General features: G+C 41.7%; 2 protein-coding genes across 6 annotated transcripts in view; both read left to right on the forward strand.

The window, feature by feature from the left end:
- Window positions 1-250: 250 nt before the first annotated feature.
- On the forward strand, window positions 251-11,221 carry TSGA13 (testis specific 13; the record flags this gene model as incomplete). The annotated part of the gene is given in 7 exon segments (XM_060157565.1): window positions 251-303; window positions 2,765-2,843; window positions 4,711-4,782; window positions 5,668-5,856; window positions 5,858-5,874; window positions 10,391-10,530; window positions 11,101-11,221. Coding segments are annotated over 6 exon segments (456 nt in total), but the record flags the coding sequence as incomplete, so codon positions are not given.
- A 3,679-nt stretch (window positions 11,222-14,900) lies between these two features.
- The window catches only part of COPG2 (COPI coat complex subunit gamma 2), a 129,488-nt gene continuing 125,524 nt past the window's right edge, over window positions 14,901-18,864 (forward strand). For 2 of the 5 annotated variants that reach the window (XM_060156658.1, XM_060156663.1), the window contains exons 1-3: window positions 14,901-15,021; window positions 16,186-16,238; window positions 16,801-16,881. In XM_060156658.1, coding sequence (XP_060012641.1) covers window positions 14,985-15,021; window positions 16,186-16,238; window positions 16,801-16,881 — 171 coding nt within the window. In that variant the 5' untranslated portion in view covers window positions 14,901-14,984. Of the gene's footprint in view, window positions 15,022-15,298; window positions 15,397-16,185; window positions 16,239-16,800; window positions 16,882-18,864 lie in introns of those variants that run through there. The other 3 variants (XM_060156662.1, XM_060156659.1, XM_060156661.1) reach the window with 3 other exon arrangements.

An 18,864-nucleotide genomic window follows, 5' to 3' on the forward strand; every position in this document is an offset into this window, starting at 1 on the left:
CCCAAGAAATGAATTGACTTACCTAATATGTTAGCATGTATTTGTCATTATTGTTTCATATTTAACAATCACTTTCTCTTCCCTCCCCACATTTACCAACTAAACTTAAGTTCTCGAGGGCAAGGATCATCATGTCTTGTGCATTTTCTGCCTTCACAATGGCATCAATAAGTCTCCTCTTGTTTCTCACACAGGATCAAGAATGGGGCTGAGCACAAAGAATATGCTAAGAAAAGAATGTTTGGATTGAACTGAACCCCTGCAGAACGTGGACTATTTAGAGGCACTGAGTTTGGCCTCTGGGTGAATATTTGCCTTGGGTTGGCCCACTTAGCAGTGAACAGTAATGGGCCAAAAGAGACAGGCCAAGTGTGTAGTCTTTTTTGCCCAACCAAGTTATGAATACCTTCTTATACAGACTCATTTTGTAGTCCATATCACTTTGAAAAGTACTAGTCACAGAGTAGACACTCATTAAAAACGTTTTAATTGACTTACTGTCCTTGGATCAAAAATCAGATCTTGATCTGTGCTTCATACAGCAACTAGAGTAGCTTTACCAAAAGAAAAACGCCGGGCTGTCAAATATGGACACTGCTGGGCTGAAGAAGCATTTTTCATGCAGTTCTATGCCTTAACTTGGGCTTGAACAAGAGTATCTGGGATCCTGTGCTGCCTCTTAGATACCAAAGAATCATTTTGAAAAGTGCTACAATGAAGCCTATAATATAGTGTTAATTATTAGATAACTTAAGGTAATAGTACACATCAAAAGGGCACCAACTCTACGATGTTAAGTGGGGGTGAATTTATTTTGGTCTACCCACAATGTGTCACCCTCTCTCCTGGGGACTATTTTTAAGACCTCTGGCCTGAGTTAATGATGCAGCTGGTGGCCAGCAATAGATGGAAGTGAGCCATCCTTGGATGGGATTTGATCCTGGATTTGGGATTATTTATACCATGCTATAGCCCGTTGACCTATCAACTACATAGCTTGGCCATTTCTACTTTTCTTGTTTTGGTCTTTACTCTGCCACCCTCATTTTTAAAGGAGAGAGGTTTAGTTGAGGTAGTTCCAGGGTCCTACTTAATTTAAGCTAGTTTAACCTCCAAAGAGAAAGCAGGCTATTTATTTTAAGTAACCCAATCTTACTGATGAGCATCTTTCACTATGTTAGGGCAGTAAATGGGTTTAGTAAGAATTGGTCAAGGAATCCAAAATACTTTGTTACTAAATATTGCAACTTTTGCCCTTTTTCTCCAAAGGGAACTGGTATCTGGGGAAGAGGGAGATGGAGATGGAAAAGTAAATGAAAGTTTAGATTATGAGAATATTTGCCACTGATGATTGTTTTTATTACCTTAATTCTAGGTAGGGAAACTTAGATGTGGTTGGGTACATGAGGGAACCAGTAATCCAAGCATGGTCATTAAGAATTGGAAATTTAGTTGGGAAGTTCCACTAACTGTATCCCTTCTCATGGAATCATTGGCTAATTATTGGCAAGGGCAGAGCTGTTTCCATGTGGAGAAGAGTATGCAGGTAGACATTCAAAACAGTAGGTGGTCTTTAAGGGTATTATGATTGTCCAGTTGCCCAAAAGAATTTGCCTAAGCAGTCTACTAGGCCAGTTCCTTGAGTGGTCTAAAATCCCTATTTTTTTTTTAAATTGAGGTATAGTTGATGTACAATATTATATAAGTTTCAGGTATACAACATGGTGATTCACAATTTTTAAATGTTATATTCCATTTAAAGTTATTATAGAATATTAGCTATATTCCCTGTGTTGTACAATATATCCTTGTAGCTTATTTATCTTATACATAGTACTTTGTACCTCTTAATCCCCTACTCCTATCTTGCCCCTCCCCCTTCCCACTCCCCACTGGTGACCACTATTTTTTGTTCACTATATCTGTGAGTCTGTTTCTTTTTTGTTATATTTCCTAGTTTGTTTTATTTTTTAGATTCCACATATAAGTGATATCATATAATATTTGTCTTTCTCTGCCTGACTTACTTCACTTAGCATAATACTCTCCAAGACCATACATGTTGTCGCAAATGGCAAAATTTCATTCTTTTTATGGCTGAGTAGTATTCCATTGTACATATATACCACATCTTCTTTATCCATTCGTCTGTTGATGGACCCTCAGGTTGCTTCCATATCTTGGCAATTGTAAATAATGCTGCTATGAATATTAGGGTACATGTATCTTTTTGAATTAGTATCTTCAGGGTTTTTTTTGGATATATACCTAGGAGTAGAATTGCTGGGTCTCATGGTAGTTCCATTTTTAGTTTTTTTTTAGGAACCTCCATACTGTTTTCCATAGTGGCTGCACCAATTTACATCCCCACAGTGTATGAGGGCTCCCTTTTTTCCACATCCTCTGCAACAATTGTTATTTGTGTTCTTTTTGATAATAGCCATTCTGACAAGTGTGAGGTGATAGCTTATTGTGGTTTTAATTTGCATTTCTTAAAACCCCTATTTTAGAAGAAATCAACTTATTAGTTGTCACCATGTCTTCAAGAGGTCCCACTTGATTAACTCTTCACACTGAAGAGCCCAGCATGCAGGCTGAATAATGAGTCCTGTTCTTTACTACCCATACATACGCAATCAGTGATCACCCAAACTGGGCTCTTCTAAGTCATGTCCCCAAACTGCATTGAGAGAGGTTGAGAACATGTAGAAGACCAAGACTCTGAGTAAGAAAAAAATAATTTGATATTCTGCCTCTTTTTCAGGTTTCAGTATGGCAAATCAAAGACTTCAAGAACTAGCCCAGTTAAATTTGAGAAAGAAACAATTGTTGATAGTGATGAGGTAAGAAAGAGCATTAGCAATGTTCACTTATAATCTTTCTTTGGAATTGCTTAGACTACTTTATAAGCTGGGTCACACAAACTTCCTGTTGAAAAGCAAAAAGGGATCAAGATTTATATAGAAAGCAACGTTAATTTATCTAATTTTATGAAAGAGAAACAGAGACATAGAAAAGGGAAGAGACAGGGACATATCAGCAAAGAATCAAAACCCAGGGACCAGAAATCTATTTTAGGGGATGAGCGAGTGTTAAGCCCTGACTTAAACTTGATTTTGTGGTCACTTCTTGCAACAAAACTCCTTTGGATAGCTTGGTTGCTTCCCAAGGTTTATCATATTCAAGTGAATTTTCCAGGTCAACTTTTATTTCATCAGCCAGAGATAGTACAATTCAACATAAAACTAAAAACATACTCCAATTTGGACATTCTTATGGATTTAGTCAACTACTGGAGACTAATTTGGAAACAAGATGCAATACCTTAGAAAAATTTGGGAGTAAAAACATTTTTCCCAGAGACTTTCCCCAAAAAATTAATTAAAAAAAACAACTATAAAGGAAAAGTCTTCACATCTTCTCCCAAATAAATTTTCCCGAGACGTCTGTGATTCTAAATATATATGTCATATCTGTGAAGCCAGTTTTTCAAATGTATTTTTGTTTTGAACAAAGGGACTTCAGTTTTACAGAAGGTAACACAAATGAAATCATTGCAACTTTGGATTTGTCCCCTATTTCATCCCAGCATTCCTAAAAGAATGTATGGCATATCTCTGCTAATCCTCCCCACAGTCCTCCTCCAAGCCCTGGAAATTGCCAACTCCTGGCATTTTCCTCCCCTCATCACACAGTTCTGTCCCACTCTTACTATCTCCCTCTTCATTCACCTTCTTGCCGCATTCACCTGTTCAGTGTGAGTTCCCTTTCTTCTGAATCCCAGCTTACTATATCACCTCCTTGGGGGCATGGCAATCTTTAGAAATGCTCATCCACAGACAGGATTGTGCTCTTTATCTGATTCCTGATTAGGCCAAGCCCGAAGGAGATAACTCAGAGCTTTTATCTCCTTGTGTTCTTGTCCCTTTGATTTATCCTTAGATAACCTGGGGCCAAGCTAGAGGCCAGGCAACAGCCCCGGGGGTCAGCAGAAGGAGATGGAGGAGGTCCAGCAACTCTATCACCAGACATGGCACTCAAGCAATCCACCAATCACCAGCACCACCACCAGCAGAAAAACACAAAGTGGTAGACAGAAGGGTTACCAAAATTCAATTACTTTTTGCCACATTTCTGGAAGAATCATATGTCACAGAAGTATTCAAAAATGCAGACTGCACCATTGTTTCTCCCTTCTGTGTGCCGCCCCCAGCCCCGAAAGCAGTTATCCCCCAGGCTTCCTTTCACTGACAACCCTTAAGTTATTGCCCTTCTGTAACTTGTTTTTCTCCTTAAAGGTTGTTTTGTTTTTCACCTGATTTTGCATGTTTTGTTTTGTTTTTTACCTGATTTCCCTTCTATAGAGATGGAAAAGGCAGAAGAAAGAGGTGTGAGCCCTAGGGATGATTTGTCCTGGTCTAAACTTTGATGCTGCCCTTGTCTATTTCACCCCTTCACTTCCTAACAGCTCCTAACATTTCACAAAGCTGGTCCACATTTCCATGTACAAGCTACCCTGTCAGGGTGCCTTAGAACCTCGCTCTCCATGCTATGGCTCTCATTCCAGAAACCCAGGGTGCAGAGCATGGAGTTCTTCTCACTTAATTTAAGTTAGAGACCAGATTTTAGCCAGACTAAGGTGAGGTAAGGAATGGAATATTGTTTAGAATAGGTACAACTTGAAATACTAATTTTGATTATTGTCTCTAGATTTTTGATGCAGTCGGGCAATCAAAATTTGTTCCAGAGAACCTTCACCATTACACAGTCCATCCAAATTTGGTAGGTGATAAAAGCATTCCCCCAAGATCTCCAACAGCAAGTTTCAGCTGAGGCCCACTGCAGAGTATCCCAAGTGCCTCCAAGTGTCACCAGCTTCTGTGACTGTGCATCCTCCTAGGACAGGGAAGCAGAGCTGTCTCAGGACACTGTTGGGAATGGTGGTGAGGGAGGAGGGCGGGACTGGGAAGAAGGTGGTTCCTGCAGCTGATTTTTTTTTTTTAATTGAGAAAACATATTTCGAATCAGGAAGTGTTCTGTTCTCTCCCTCTCCCTTCCTCTCTCTCTAATCCTCCACCTTCCTCCTGCTGATGGAAAAGCAAGTTTAGTGGGCATGCCCCTTCCCCCACTACATCTTAAGTGACATGCTGTCTTTTGTGACTGCTTTTCCTTTTTTTAACTTTGTGCTTATTCTGCATATTAATGTGGTTGTGCCTGTGGAGAAACATTGGTGGGTAGGAAGATGCAGATAAGGGCTGTGTTGGCCCCCTCAGGGCTCTCTGAACTAGGAGATTTGGTTCCTGGCAGTTTCCCTCCTCTGCCTCAGAGTGAGTTGTAGAGAAGGCTGTTTAGGTTGAACATAGAAACTTCTGCTTGTCCTGTTTTCTTGGGCACAATGTTGGGCACAACTTTTCCACAAGAATGAAGTCATCTCGCTCCTTTTAATGTGGAAACTTTTCCATCTCATTTCCCCAGCCCCTTGGTCTGTTTGCAGGGAAAAGCTCTGAGAGAAGAAAGGGACAGAGAGCTTCAGACATTTTCTATTAAACCCAGCCCCTGTCCGGCTTCTACCCCTACCCCATAGAGGCAAAAGATTAGCCAACTGATTTGTTAATCTGCTCTTGAACTAATCCCTTTGTCTCTCTGGAAATCTTTCTGTCTGCTCAGGCCCAGTACTATGAGCCTTTGAAGCCCACCGCACTGCATAAATTCCTGGCTCGAAACAGGAAAATTCAAAGCTTCACATTGAAAGTAACAGAGTATGATCAGGATAAGACCTTACTGATTATGACCAACAACCCACTTCCCTGCTCAATCGACCATCAAGGAAAGGACACGACATCAAAATACTTTTCCAGTGAGTTACTGCTCAAGGTAATGGCACCTGGGGAAGTTTCCTGGCACCCTGAGTAAGGATCCTGAAGAATTAGGAGTTAGCTTGAAGAAGGGAGCTAACCTAACGTGGAAGATGGTACTCAGGACCCAACCTCTTCCTTCTTATTCTTTGCCATATGCTTCACCAAATAGAATCTGAGAGCCTGGGAAATACTCAGAATCAGAATTGTACAAACTTCGGTCATGAAACTTCATTACACAGAGAAAAGAGGGTCTTAATTCAAAATTGTTCCTCCTTGGTCAAAGATATTTAGTTTGTAATTAACAAAGGGAAAACTAGCCACTGGCTTTCTAGTTGAGTATAAAGTAGCAACAGATAAAACAGGAAATGACGAACAAGGAACAGAAACGAATATCAAATTGGGAAAGGGGTAAAGGGTTATGCTCTATACCCACTGCTCTTGGGTGTCAGAAGGGGAGAACAGAAAATTTACTTTCACAACAGCCAGATGTTTGGGACTTTGTTATACACTAGAGAAGTTCAAATTCAATTCAATAAACAATTACTGGACATACACTAAGCTAAGAACTAAAATATGAAGATGATTACAAGACAGTTTCTATCTTGAAGGAGCTTGGAGTCTAACAGGAGAGACAGATCAATAAATGAGATATAAAAAGTAATTATTATATACCAGGATATATGAATAATAAAAGAATATACAAGATACACTAATATACAGTAGAGAACAGTATCTCTATTGGAGGAAAGGAAGTAATCAAGGAGGTTTTACAAAAGAGGTGACCCCTGTCCAAAAAAAAAAAAAAAAAAAGGAGAATATTCCAATCAGTGGGAAGGGCAAAGGCTTAGAGACATGAGAAATTGAGGAGCATTTAGGGGGATGTAAGAGAGTAAATGGCAGGAGATAAAAGGTAAAATCAAATTTGCATTTTAGAAGACCTTTTTAGGAAGTTGAGAGAAAGGTGTATTAGTTGTGGAAGAGAAAAAAATCAGTAAGATTAGTTATATTGTTACTACAATTGTCAAAGTGAGAGATGCTGAAGAATTGAATAAATCAATAACAGAGGAAATGAAGAAAATCAATTAAGAGATAGTTAAGCATATGATCTAAAAAAGATCTTGACAGCCTTAAGAGTGGGCCTAATATAACAAGAAGAAATTAAATAAGTGAAAGTGTAAATTTAAAAAATCTAATTATTACAGAAATTTGATGCTGGGAGTGGAATGATCCAAGACAGACTGTTATAATAAAATGTGGTCAATATGGAATTAGTATTTCTTATCAGCTAGATGGATGGCAGTGAGAGATTCCTTTCCAAACGGATGATAAAATGCTAATATCCAGTGGTATATGCTGACAAAGGAGTTAATTAATTCATTGCCTATGGTTCCTTGGGTCTCAGAATTTGTGCCATTTGGACAGAACCTCAGAGGTTGTCTCTCATGGTAGTGGATAACATACACTGAGAGGAACAAATGTCAAGCCAGGGCTGCCTTGCTCAAGGTAGAGAAGGAAATACAAGACTATCACGTAACCCTGGGGCAAGAAGAGCTTTCTTCCAACAGCTGGTACTTTGTGAGCCTTCCAGGTCACATGTGGGACCCGATCATACTCATGAGTAAATTGTGGTACCAGCCAAATTGTATTAATAGACAGTATTAAGGCTCTGATTGTCAAAGACTGGCAGCATGGTAATTTTATGGGGCTATCTGGAAGAAGTCCAAGAAGATGGAAATGCCCAATATCTAGAATGCCTCTTTAATATTCATGCTGCATCCCTTTCTCTTACTATACAAATGTGATAATCTTTTGTGAGCCTGAGATTATGCACAAAAGAAGCATTCTTTTGCTACACCCAGACATGTGTATAAGAAGAGTGTGGGTACCAGCAATCAAGTTGAAGAATGAACCAGACATGTCTATCACAGAGATTGTTATACTCACAGCCCCTTCTAAGTGACATGGCCCTACCACAGTTTGTGAAGAATAGGATGCCCCAAAAGGTCCTATTCTGAATAACTAGACTCAATTCTCTATGCCTACCTAGGACCAGAGAAGGCCACCTGATCCAGTGAAGCAAAATTCATAGGCTGGTTAGTGACCTGTGGTGTCGATCGGTACCCCCAAATCTAACCAAACAAACAAAAACCAAACCAAAACCTAAACCAACTAACTGATGCCAAAATGTTGGCCTCTGTACCACCAGCACTGAATTAAATCTCGGAGACAGTTTTGGGTGAAGTGGAAAAGAATAGCTTTATTGCTTTGCCAGGCAAAGGAAGACACAGTGGGCTCCTGCCCTGAAAAACTATGTTCCAAACCTGGGAGGATTTGATGAACAGTTTTACAGTAATGGTTCAAAGGTTACTGATAAGATTAGGGTGTGTGCAGGGCCTGCACTCCTTTAATCTCAGGTGGTCTTGAGGAGCTTCTCTGGTCCCTTTAATCTCGCCTCAGGTGGTTTCTTGCCTGCTTCTCCCTTGATTAGCGACTGTTCGAATCTTTCCCTTTTGAACTCAAGGAAGGTCATGGAGGCTGGAGGCTGGAGTCTGTTCCCTATGAACAAGAAATGGGGGACAGAAAGGCTTCTGTGCCCAGGAGCCCCACAGGGTCCTGCTCGGTTTTGTAACTTATCAACAACCAAAATCCCTGAGCTAATCATATTCTTGCTCCCAGGCATCTGAATTGGGAAAGGAAAAGACTGAGGCTGTGGGAATAAAACGTGAAAGGGCATGTAGAGGAAGGCCATAAAAACGTCAAACCATGAGGAAGAAGGTAGGGGCAGCTTGAAGTAGAAATGAATAAGCAGAAGCTGTGGGTAGGTAAAAAGATATACAGGGTAAAGGTAAGGAATGAACACTAGAGACAGAAGGAAGCAGACAGGAAGAAAGTAGGAAGCGTGTTAATGACATAATGCTAAATGATATGAGACAAGATAGACAAGCTCATGCAGTAGTGGTCCTAGATAGTGCTGCCTTGGATTCCAGATAAGTTTTTTATTTTTGTTTTTCTGCTCTAAGGTCTAGCTCTGCTAAGGTTTCTGCTCTTTTGTGGCCAGATTATTAGCTGTGTCTTAGGTCCTAGGCACACATGCTGCTACCGTAAAACCCCTATTAACTGAGGTAACTTAAATGAATTCCTGTTCCTTAAAACTGGAAGACTTTAAAGAGAATGAGTACAGAATTGAAAAGACTTGGTTCAGCAGCAAGCATTTCTAAAAAAGAGGTTTGAAAATTCTGAGCAAAAATGTTCAGTATGGGTCAATTAATTAGTTTGGTTATTCCTTCATTAATTGTCATTCTTTTATTCATTCGACAAATATTTATTGAGCACTTACTATGTACCAGGCAACGTTATGGGGTAGTAAGGATCTATCAGTGACTAAGTCAAAGTTTAATTCCAGTGAGGTAGAAGACCATAAGCAAGCCAACAATCACACGGATAATGTATAATGTGTTAAGTGCCCCAAAAGCAGGATAAGGGAATGGAGGGTGATGGGTGTGAGTGGTGATTTTAGATAGTGTAGTTAGGGAAGGCTCTCGGAAGCAGCAATGACATTTGAATAGAGACTTCAATAGGATGTGTCCTGCAGTTGCTACAGCTAGCATATTGTTTTCATTTCAGATTGCCACACATTATATAGATATAATTATAAACATAATGTGTAAATATAAGTTGTAACTTTCTCAAATGAGTGAAAATGAGAGAAATCAGGAGAACAGTGAACCCAAAGCCATGTCATATGAAAAAAAAAAGTTCAAAATGTTGGCAATGTTGAGCCTGGAAGAGAGAGGGCGCTCAGGGGGAACGTGATAGATTTCTTCAAATTCTTTAAGGATTCTGTGGAAGAGACACTAGATTTATTCCGTTTGGACTGTAGGGTAGAAGTTACAGGGGATAGCAGTCAGCTGATCAAAGATTAAGGAGGCTGGGTTTTTAGATATAGGAAGATGGACCACTTGACAGTGTTACTATGGAGGGAATAAGAGTGTCAGATGAATGGTTAGACTTGATGGTCTTTAAGATCCTTTCTGAAAGTCTTTGATTCTATGACTTTAATAATGACGAAATTATTACCTCACAAAACATCCCATTCTGTGGCCTTTTCACTGCAGACAGAGAATGGGATGTGAATGAGACAGCCATCTCCAAGAAAGGTGGGTAGAATCCCATGGATCTATTCCCCAATTTATTACCAAATGTTTGGTTTCCTAAGCAATTCACTAGTTGAATCCTTCTCAAAACCTGGGAAATTTTTCTTCCATTTACTACAAACGGCTAGTGGGCAAGCTTAATTGATTACTTAGGAAACTGACCTAACTTTGGACAAATCGTCTGGCTGTGAAACAAACAGGTATTAGCCCACCCAGGGAACTGTTTTCTCTTCTTTGGGTTTCTGCATCCCTACTTCCCTCTTCGGCAGGTTTTGCTGCATGATTTTAGGGGAACGGGAGCTTAGCCCAGGAGCTTAGGTCAGTAAGTCCAGGAGACTCAGCTAACTCCCTCACTTACTCTTCTTCCCTTTGCTGCAGGAAAGTCATCAGCACAAGCCCACTGAGAACTTCTTCCTACCTCTGATGTATCAGAAAAAAAAGTTAAGATCTGGGCTGAAACCAGTCTTCCCTGTGACACTGTTGGAGGACCCTAAATCCAAGAGAGAACAATGGTTTAGGTGAAGTCCTGGCTCTTTCTTACCTTTTCCTTATTCGTGTCACTATCTCTTTTCAATATGATTTAACAAACACTTTTCGGTTGTACGGAATGTGGACAACTGTGTAATAATAGGACAGCTTCCCTACATGATCCCCAACCACACTTCTACCTTAGCAACAGAGAAACAGTAATGCAAAACTAAAGTTTTTCACAAGAATGATTTTCAAGAGTGAAGACAAGTATTCAAAGGTCCATGCTTTGAGGAAGCAACAACAAAAAATTTCTCTCGGTGCCTGTTAAGGGTTGTGATATAGGAACAATTTGCTATGTATGAGATTTGATTTGAAACTGGTTATAGGAGCAGCTTATATCTTGTTTGGAGAGGAGAGAGGAGATTCTGGAGTTCCCTCATAGGTTTACAATGCTAGGTTCTGGAAGCATCCCTTCCACTGAACAATACTCCCACTCTGTACCAATGAACACCCTCAAATCCTACTGTCCTTTCTTCTCCTCCAGAATCTGAGAATGCAGTGAGTGGTTCCATTAATCCCTCACCCTAGGATCTACTAAATGAACTTTCTTTGTTAAGGTTTTCCACGGACGAGGATTTCAAGAGTGAAGGGAAGTATTCAAAGGTCTGTGCTTTGAGAAAACAGAAAAAAATGTACCCTCAGCTCAACTTTGCTCCAGTCTGTAAAAGAGATCTGAGGAGTGACGGTAAGGTCCTCTCTATCAAAACAATGGTTTATGGGATGGAGATGTGGGCAGGAGGGACAAACTATGGGGACGAGAGATAAGGGCAAATCTCTCCTGGAGGTTCTGGAGACTAGTTTTCCTTTTAGCATGGAAGCCAAGAACTGATAGAGGCCCAAGAGGTGCTAGGCTTTCCACCCTGTTTCAATCCTCACATTTCAAGAAAGCTCTAGCATAGTGTTTTCCAAACTACATCATCTACCACTTTACTAGTTTTGGTCAATGAGTTATTTGCCCTGTTATTTACTTAATGTTTTTCTTTCAAATTATTTTTTTGTCCTAATTAATACTATATCATTGCCATCATGGGTTTGATATACTAATCACATGGGTTTTTTTTCTCTTATACAATTCTCTCAAACATTTAATCAAATTCATAATAATTACATTTTAAAAATTAATTTATTTTGGCTGTGTAGGGTCTTCGTTGCTGAGTGTGGGCTTTCACTAGTTGCGGCGAGCGGGGGCTACTCTTCGTTGCGGTGTGAGGGCTCCTCCTTGCGGTGGCTTCTCTTGTCACGGAGCACGGGCTCTAGGCGCGCAGGCTTCAGTAGTTGTGGCACGAGGGCTCAGTAGTTGTGGCTTGCGGGCTCTAGAGCACAGGCTCAGTAGTTGTGGCAAACGGGCTTAGTTGCTCCGCGGCATGTGGGATCTTCCCAGACCAGGGATCGAACCCATGTCCCCCGCATTGGCAGGCGGATTCTCAACCATTGCGCCACCAGGGAAGTCCCATAATAATTAAAATTTTAAATGTTTATCTAAGTATCACCTAAAACTACCCAGTGGTATGCATATCACACTTCGAGGAAAACTGTTCTAGAAGGGCCAAAGGATAAGCTATGCGTCTCAGAGGTCCATGAGTCTCTTTGGGGTTGAGGCAGGACATGGCGTGGAAGAGGTTTGGGATAAGGTTGTAAGGAAGGGGTACAACAAAAACGCTCCTCACAAATTGTCATTCATTTAGCAACATTTATGGGGCACTTACTCGTGTTGGATATTTATCAAGCACCAATAATAATAGCACTTTCCATATGTAAGACAGATGGATGGGCCAGGTCATGAAGGGCTTTGTATATTTGTATAAATAAGGGCTTAGGTTTTATCCAGCAGGCGGTTGGGACCCACTGAAAAATTTCAGAGCACTGAACACACATTTGTGTATTAGAAGTATAATCGATGGCTCCCCAGACTTCACCAGCCTATGGCTCCAAGATAAGGTTCATTTCTCCTACAGGACTGCTCTCCTCGAGCAGTTTCTGGAACTCCCTAAGGTATGCTTCCCTGTTCTACAAGGCCATCCTAGCGATTGCCAGCCATCCTCAGCTCAAACAGTCACAGTTCCAGAGGTATGAGGTCATATCGTACCATCCCTTACCTGGCTTCTTCAAGTGTCTCTGCTCCTTCTGTACCTATCTGCCACACCACCTGACATCCCTCCTGCCTCTCTTAACTCCTCATATACAGCTAAAACCAAGCTGTGATATTAAATAACACTTCATAGATGTGAAGAAAAATTAAAGGCTGGCAAAGAGTCATTTATCTTGCTTTAAAAGGGGACACTGTTAGCCTCAGCCTCAACCCCCCCTCAGTCGCTTCATACTTCCCAACGGGCCCCCAGCACATTATCCATTCTTGGGAGTCTCTTGGCTTACCAGCACTGTCTCTGCCTAGGCTCCTAATACCCTTGGCCCAAGGAAGGGGAAAAGGTAGCTCCTTCCCCTAAGCCTGTTTATTTTCAGCCCCCAGAATAAATCAGTAGGAACATCTATTTCCTTCAAGGGAAACTCCACATGGAAAGCAAGCTTTGAGCTTTATAAGCCAGATAAGGCAAACATAAAATAGTACATTTAGTCAGAGCTAAATCTTAAATGATACCATACGCAGGATATCAGCAGTTCAGCTTAAATCTATATTGGAAGGAAGAATTTCTCCAGTCTAGAATCTAATCTGGATTAGAATTTCTCTGATTTTTCAAGGGCATGATTCTGTTAAGGTATCCCAGTTTACATTTCTAAACAGAACACTTAACATCTCAGTCTGCAGCATTTATTAGAATTATGGTGACTTTACAGTTTCCCTCAAGAAAAATGAGTGGATATATACTTATGTATCTAAAGGGCCCATTATTGTGCTTTTCCTAAACAAAGACAATCCACTGTGAAGTTGAAACAGTGTCTCTACTTCAAGTAAAAGAGAACCTAGCAACTCCTCCTTCCATCAATAATTTTCCATGTTTACCAGGCATCCAAATAAAGAAAGATTACACAGAGAATTGCTTGCTTGGTAAAAGATTACCAGGCCATGAAGGCTGGTTAGGAGACTGTCCAAGAAACAAACAGATAGGACCTGAATTAAGGTGACAGCAGTAGGAATAAGAAAACAAATTTTTTTTTTTTTTTTTTTTTTTGCGGTACGCGGGCCTCTCACTGTTGTGGCCTCTCCCGTTGCGGAGCACAGGCTCCGGACGCGCAGGCTCAGCGGCCATAGCTCACGGGTCCAGCCGCTTCGCGGCACGTGGGATCTTCTCGGACCGGGGCACGAACCCGTGTCCCCTGCATCGGCAGGCGGACTCTCAACCACTGCGCCACCAGGGAAGCCCAAGAAAACAAATTTAAGGGATATTTACAAGGCATAATACTTCAAAATGGGGGGGGGGGGAGGGATGGGAGCAAGAAGAGCCCACAACGGAGGCGTCCAAGAAGGGCATAAGTTGAAAGAGAATCTGGAAAAAGTGATGACAGTGAAGCCAAAGGTAGAAACAGTTTCTTAGTTACACTCTCGGACAGGAGAACTGAAAAGGCTAAGAGGAACATGAATATACAAGTGAAAGTTCCTTCACTTAGTTAAGCGTTATGTAAGCGTTAAAATGGCCACAGATGGAATCGTTTGAAAGGGGTGGGATTAAATAGGGAAGACCCTAAACTGGTGGGTGTTGATGAAGGGAAGAATTATAAAGAAGGTTGGAATGGTAGTCCGTGGTCCAGAACCTATCCTCTTGCTCAGAGTAAAGAGCAGCTTTCTCGGCCCTCCGAGCGGATCTCTTTTTACGTCTCACATTAAGTGTCCTAAACCCTCTGGAAATCCACATTCACGAAGGTGCCCTGTGCTTTGTTGCAGTCTCCAAGAAGTCAGGGAGCTACCTGCCAACTTCCCAGATGATTTGGGAACCATTAACCCTTTCATCACTCCTGGAGGAGAAGCCCACCAGAACCGCGCCAGGAGAGAGCGCGTTCCGCAACGGAAGGGCCCAGCAGTGGATTATAAAAAACGCCAGTCTCATTAAATGAAAACAAGCCCTACATGCCCCTCGCCTCTCTCCAGAGACTGATCGGCCTGGAGAAGTCGCCATTTAGGGCGTGCCAACCAAATAAAATCTCATTCTGCCCTCTCCGGGCGTGGGCTGCCGGGTCGCTTGCAGGGTGGGCCGTGGTGAGCCCCCTGCTGCGACCTGTCACCGTAGGGGCGGGGACGCGGCCCCGGGGAGCCCACCCTTGGCCCCGCCTCCTCCCGGCTTGGGGAGGAAGAGAGGGCGTGGCCACGTCCCCTGGGGCTGAGAGCGGTCGGCGACGGTCGGGGAAGGCGGGCCTTCTCTCCGAGTGACGGGACCGCGGCCCAACCGGCGCCAGAGCACGGGGCCGACCTTCCTGCAGCTTCTTCCGCTTGCTGGCTGCGGCGCCTGGGACGGTGGCGGTGGGCTTGGGCGCTGGGAAGTCGTCCAAGATGATTAAAAAATTCGACAAGAAGGACGAGGAGTCTGGTACGCGCGGGGCGTCTGACGCCCACCCTCAGCCTCGGGGCCCCCTTCCCCTGCCCGCCGCCACCTGCTCTCGGGGACTGCGGACCTGGGGGCGTGAGCGCCGGTGTGCCGGCGGGCCGGAGTTGGAGCCCAGCCCCTCCTCCGACCCACTCTTCTCCAGCCGGGGGCCTGCCCCTAGCCCCTCCCCCGGGCGCCGGAGCCTCCCCTCAAGTCGCGCGCGAGCGCCCGGGCGCTCGCGCGCAGCCTCGGGCTGCTCGGCGGCCCCGCCCCCAGCCCCCTCCTCCGGCTCAGCTCCTCGGAGCCACCTGCTCCAGTTCGCCAGGGCTGGGCTGCCCACCAGAGTCCGGCCCATGGCAGGTGGCGGAGGTAGTGAGTGTGCGCTTGCGAGAGGCGGGGTGGGGTGGGGTGCTGGTAGTGCAAGGCCCACGGTGGGTCTGGGATTGACGGGACTGAGTGTGTTTGTGAACTTTGTGGTGTCTGTACCTTGCAGTCTCCCCGGGGACCTCTGCTTTGTCCACTTCCGTGCGGGCAAGCCTGCTCCGTGGTACCTAGCTCGTTTAATACTCAAGCATCCAAAAGTGAGTTGCATCTTGATAGCCGTCTTTGGTCCAGAGTAAATGAGGAAGATGCCAAGTCACCTCAAAAAACAAAAAGAAACAACCCCCCCCCCCAAACCCTCAGTGATTAATAGCTGCTCTAAGTGTGGTCGAGGGTTGGGTTAGTAAACCTCTGTGGCCCCTTCCAGCTTGACGTGTATCTAATTCTCTGATAAACTCCTCACAGTAAATGTTAGAAACACATAAAATAGTGCTTTCCTTTAGGGAAATCCACAGGACCCTACCACAGTCTCATTAATTTTAGTTGTATGGACATGACAGATATTTCTAACATTCATGTAAAAAGAAGGCAGGGAAAGAATACACTCATTTCAGGCAGGGTTTCTGCAAAAGAGAAGTACAGGATCTTACAGGATAGCAGACAGAGCTAGTGTCAGAATCAGAAGGATTTTAATCAGTTTGTATGCATATTAGTAATGATTATCACTGTGAAATCCAAGTGGTCACTTTACTTGGGTGAGATTTCCCAAGCATTCAGTACCCTTCTGTAGAAAGTAAGTTTGTGTAAGACAACTATTAAAGACATTTTTTTCCCCCCGTAACATAGGTAGTGGCTCCAATCCTTTTCGGCATCTGGAGAAGAGTGCTGTCTTACAGGAGGTATGGCTTGGAAGTATAGTGTGTTTTTTTCTTTTCTATTCCATTTTAGAATGGGGGACAAAGAGCCCCGGAATGCTCTGATACAAAATAAGAATTAAGGAATGCAACTGAGTTCAAAGAATATATACTTGAGGGAAAAAGAAGAGGGGTTACTTGTCATAGGAGAGTCTAGAGCTTATAGAAATGCAAAAATATGTAGACTCTGTCACATGTTGAGAATTTTAAATAAAACACCAAGGAGGTGTTTAGTGCAAGGTTATTGAAGGAAGTTATAGATATTAAGCCTATTGTATTCAAATGATGTAGATAAATATTGTGATTCTTACTTAATAGATAAAGCCCACAAGTTGAAGTAGCAGACCTAAGGGAGTGAATAGTATAGAATGGAAAACCTAGGCCACATCTAATAATTTATTATATAACATAATAAGTTGAAAACTGTAAGCAACATTATTTGGATACTGTGATTAAAATGTATAATAGTCTTTATTTAAGTTGATTTTCTGTAGTCTGTGATAGCAAAGATAGAAAATATATATAGCAATGTTTTTTGTTTCCACAGGCTCGTATATTCAATGAAACGCCCATCAATCCAAGAAGATGTTTGCATATTCTTACAAAGATTCTTTACTTATTGAACCAGGTAAATTATTTTGATTTTCCTCAGATTTGTGTCCTGGGATAGAAATACATAACATGCAGTGAAGTACTTTCTGGCAAGTGTAATTATTTATTTTTTAAAAATTCACTTAATTTTAAAATTTACGGTGTTTGATTAACATAATAATATGTAAAATTTCTTGAGGACAAGGAGTATGACAGACACTTCTTTTTTATTCATGAGGTACCAAATCAGCTAAGCACATGGTAGGATCTCAACGTTGATTTGAATTTAACAAGTATTAGTTAATATTAAAACATGTTTTTTAGATATGTTCAGAAAATAAAAATATATTGCAAAATCTTACACAAATTCCAGATAGATATTTTATCTTTTTGGGGGGAGTATATTATATTACTATTTTAAAGCTTTGATTTTAATATTCAAATTTTATACAGGCATACCTCATTTTATTATACTTTATTGCATTTTTTTTTACAAATTGAAGGTTTGTGGCAACCCTGCATTGTTAGATGATGGTTAGCATTTTTTTTAGCAGTAAAGTATTTTTAAATTAAGGTATGTACATTGTTTTTTTTTCAACGTAATGCTGTTGCACAGTATAAACTACAGTATAGTGTAAACATAACTTTTATACGCACTGGGAAACCAAAATATTCCTGTGACGTGCTTTATTGCAGTATTCACTTTATTGCTGTGGTCTGGAACTGAACCCACAGTATCTGCAAGGTATGCCTGTATTTATTTTCCCTACTCCACCACTAGCAGTATGATTCTGCGCTTAATTGTTTTGTACCTTAATGTCTTTTTCTGTAAATGGGGATTATGCTAATACCTGTTTTATAAAGTTATAATGATTAAATGATACAATAAATGTGAAGTACTGAGAATAGTCCTGGACACATAGTAAACATTCAGGAATAGTTTTCATTCGGTCATATAGCATATATATTTATTACATACCTGCTGCGTTCTATGCACTGTTTTAGGCACTGGGGACGTAGCAGACAAAACCAACAAAAATATTTGCACTCATGAAACATAGATCCACTTGCACTTTTTTTTCTTTTTAAATTAATTAATTTATTTTTGTCTGCGTTGGGTCTTCGTTGCTGCACAGGCTTTCTCTAGTTGCAGCGAGCGAGGGCTGCTCTTCATTGTGGTGTGCGGGCTTCTCATTGTCGTGGCTTCTCTTGTTGAGGAACACAGGCTCCAGGCGCGCAGGCTTCAGTAGTTGTGGCATGCTGACTCAGTAGTTGTGACGTGCGGGCTCTAGAGCGCAGGCTCAGAAGTTGTGGCGCACGGGCTTAGTTGCTCCGCGGCATGTGGGATCTTCCCAGACCAGGGATTGAACCTGTGTCCCCTCTATTGGCAGGCGGATCCTTAACAACTGCACCATCAGGGAAGTCCCCCACTTGCTCTTATCGTTATTTATTTAATTTTTTTTTCTTGTGTGTGGTTTTATTTTTTTGTTTGTTTCTTGTGTGTTTTTTTGGTTTTTTGTTTTTTTTGCTTCAGACTAAAAAATCTCATGATTTTTAGTCTAGGGCCGTAGAAAATGTGAGTCTGTTTCTTAGACACACACACACACACACACACCCCTCAGGTGGTTTACATATGGTGCTTAGAAGACTGTGGTTTCCAATCTGAATTCCATGAGAATATTTTTACTTTACTATGCTTCATGACTGAAGACCTCATCCAGAGACATGAAGTTTTGTAGCTTGCAAATGGAGGCAGAGCAACAAGAACATGCTTTTAAATAAAATATATCTATTCACAAACATATATTCTCATGTGGTATTATATTAGAAACATTTAATGCAAAGTCAGTTTGATTTAACTTTTCATAGCATGTATTGTGTCCAAGTTGGGGAACTCCAGTCTATAAGCAGAATTTTGAGTAGTTAAAGTTGGTTCAGAGTAGCATGTATTTTTACATTGACCAATACTGCTTTGATGGGCAACTCATGTTGAAACATATAATTATCTTGATAAGGAAGT

The sequence above is a fragment of the Lagenorhynchus albirostris genome, chromosome 8, assembly GCF_949774975.1.
Source record: "Lagenorhynchus albirostris chromosome 8, mLagAlb1.1, whole genome shotgun sequence".
Lineage (NCBI taxonomy): Eukaryota > Metazoa > Chordata > Mammalia > Artiodactyla > Delphinidae > Lagenorhynchus > Lagenorhynchus albirostris.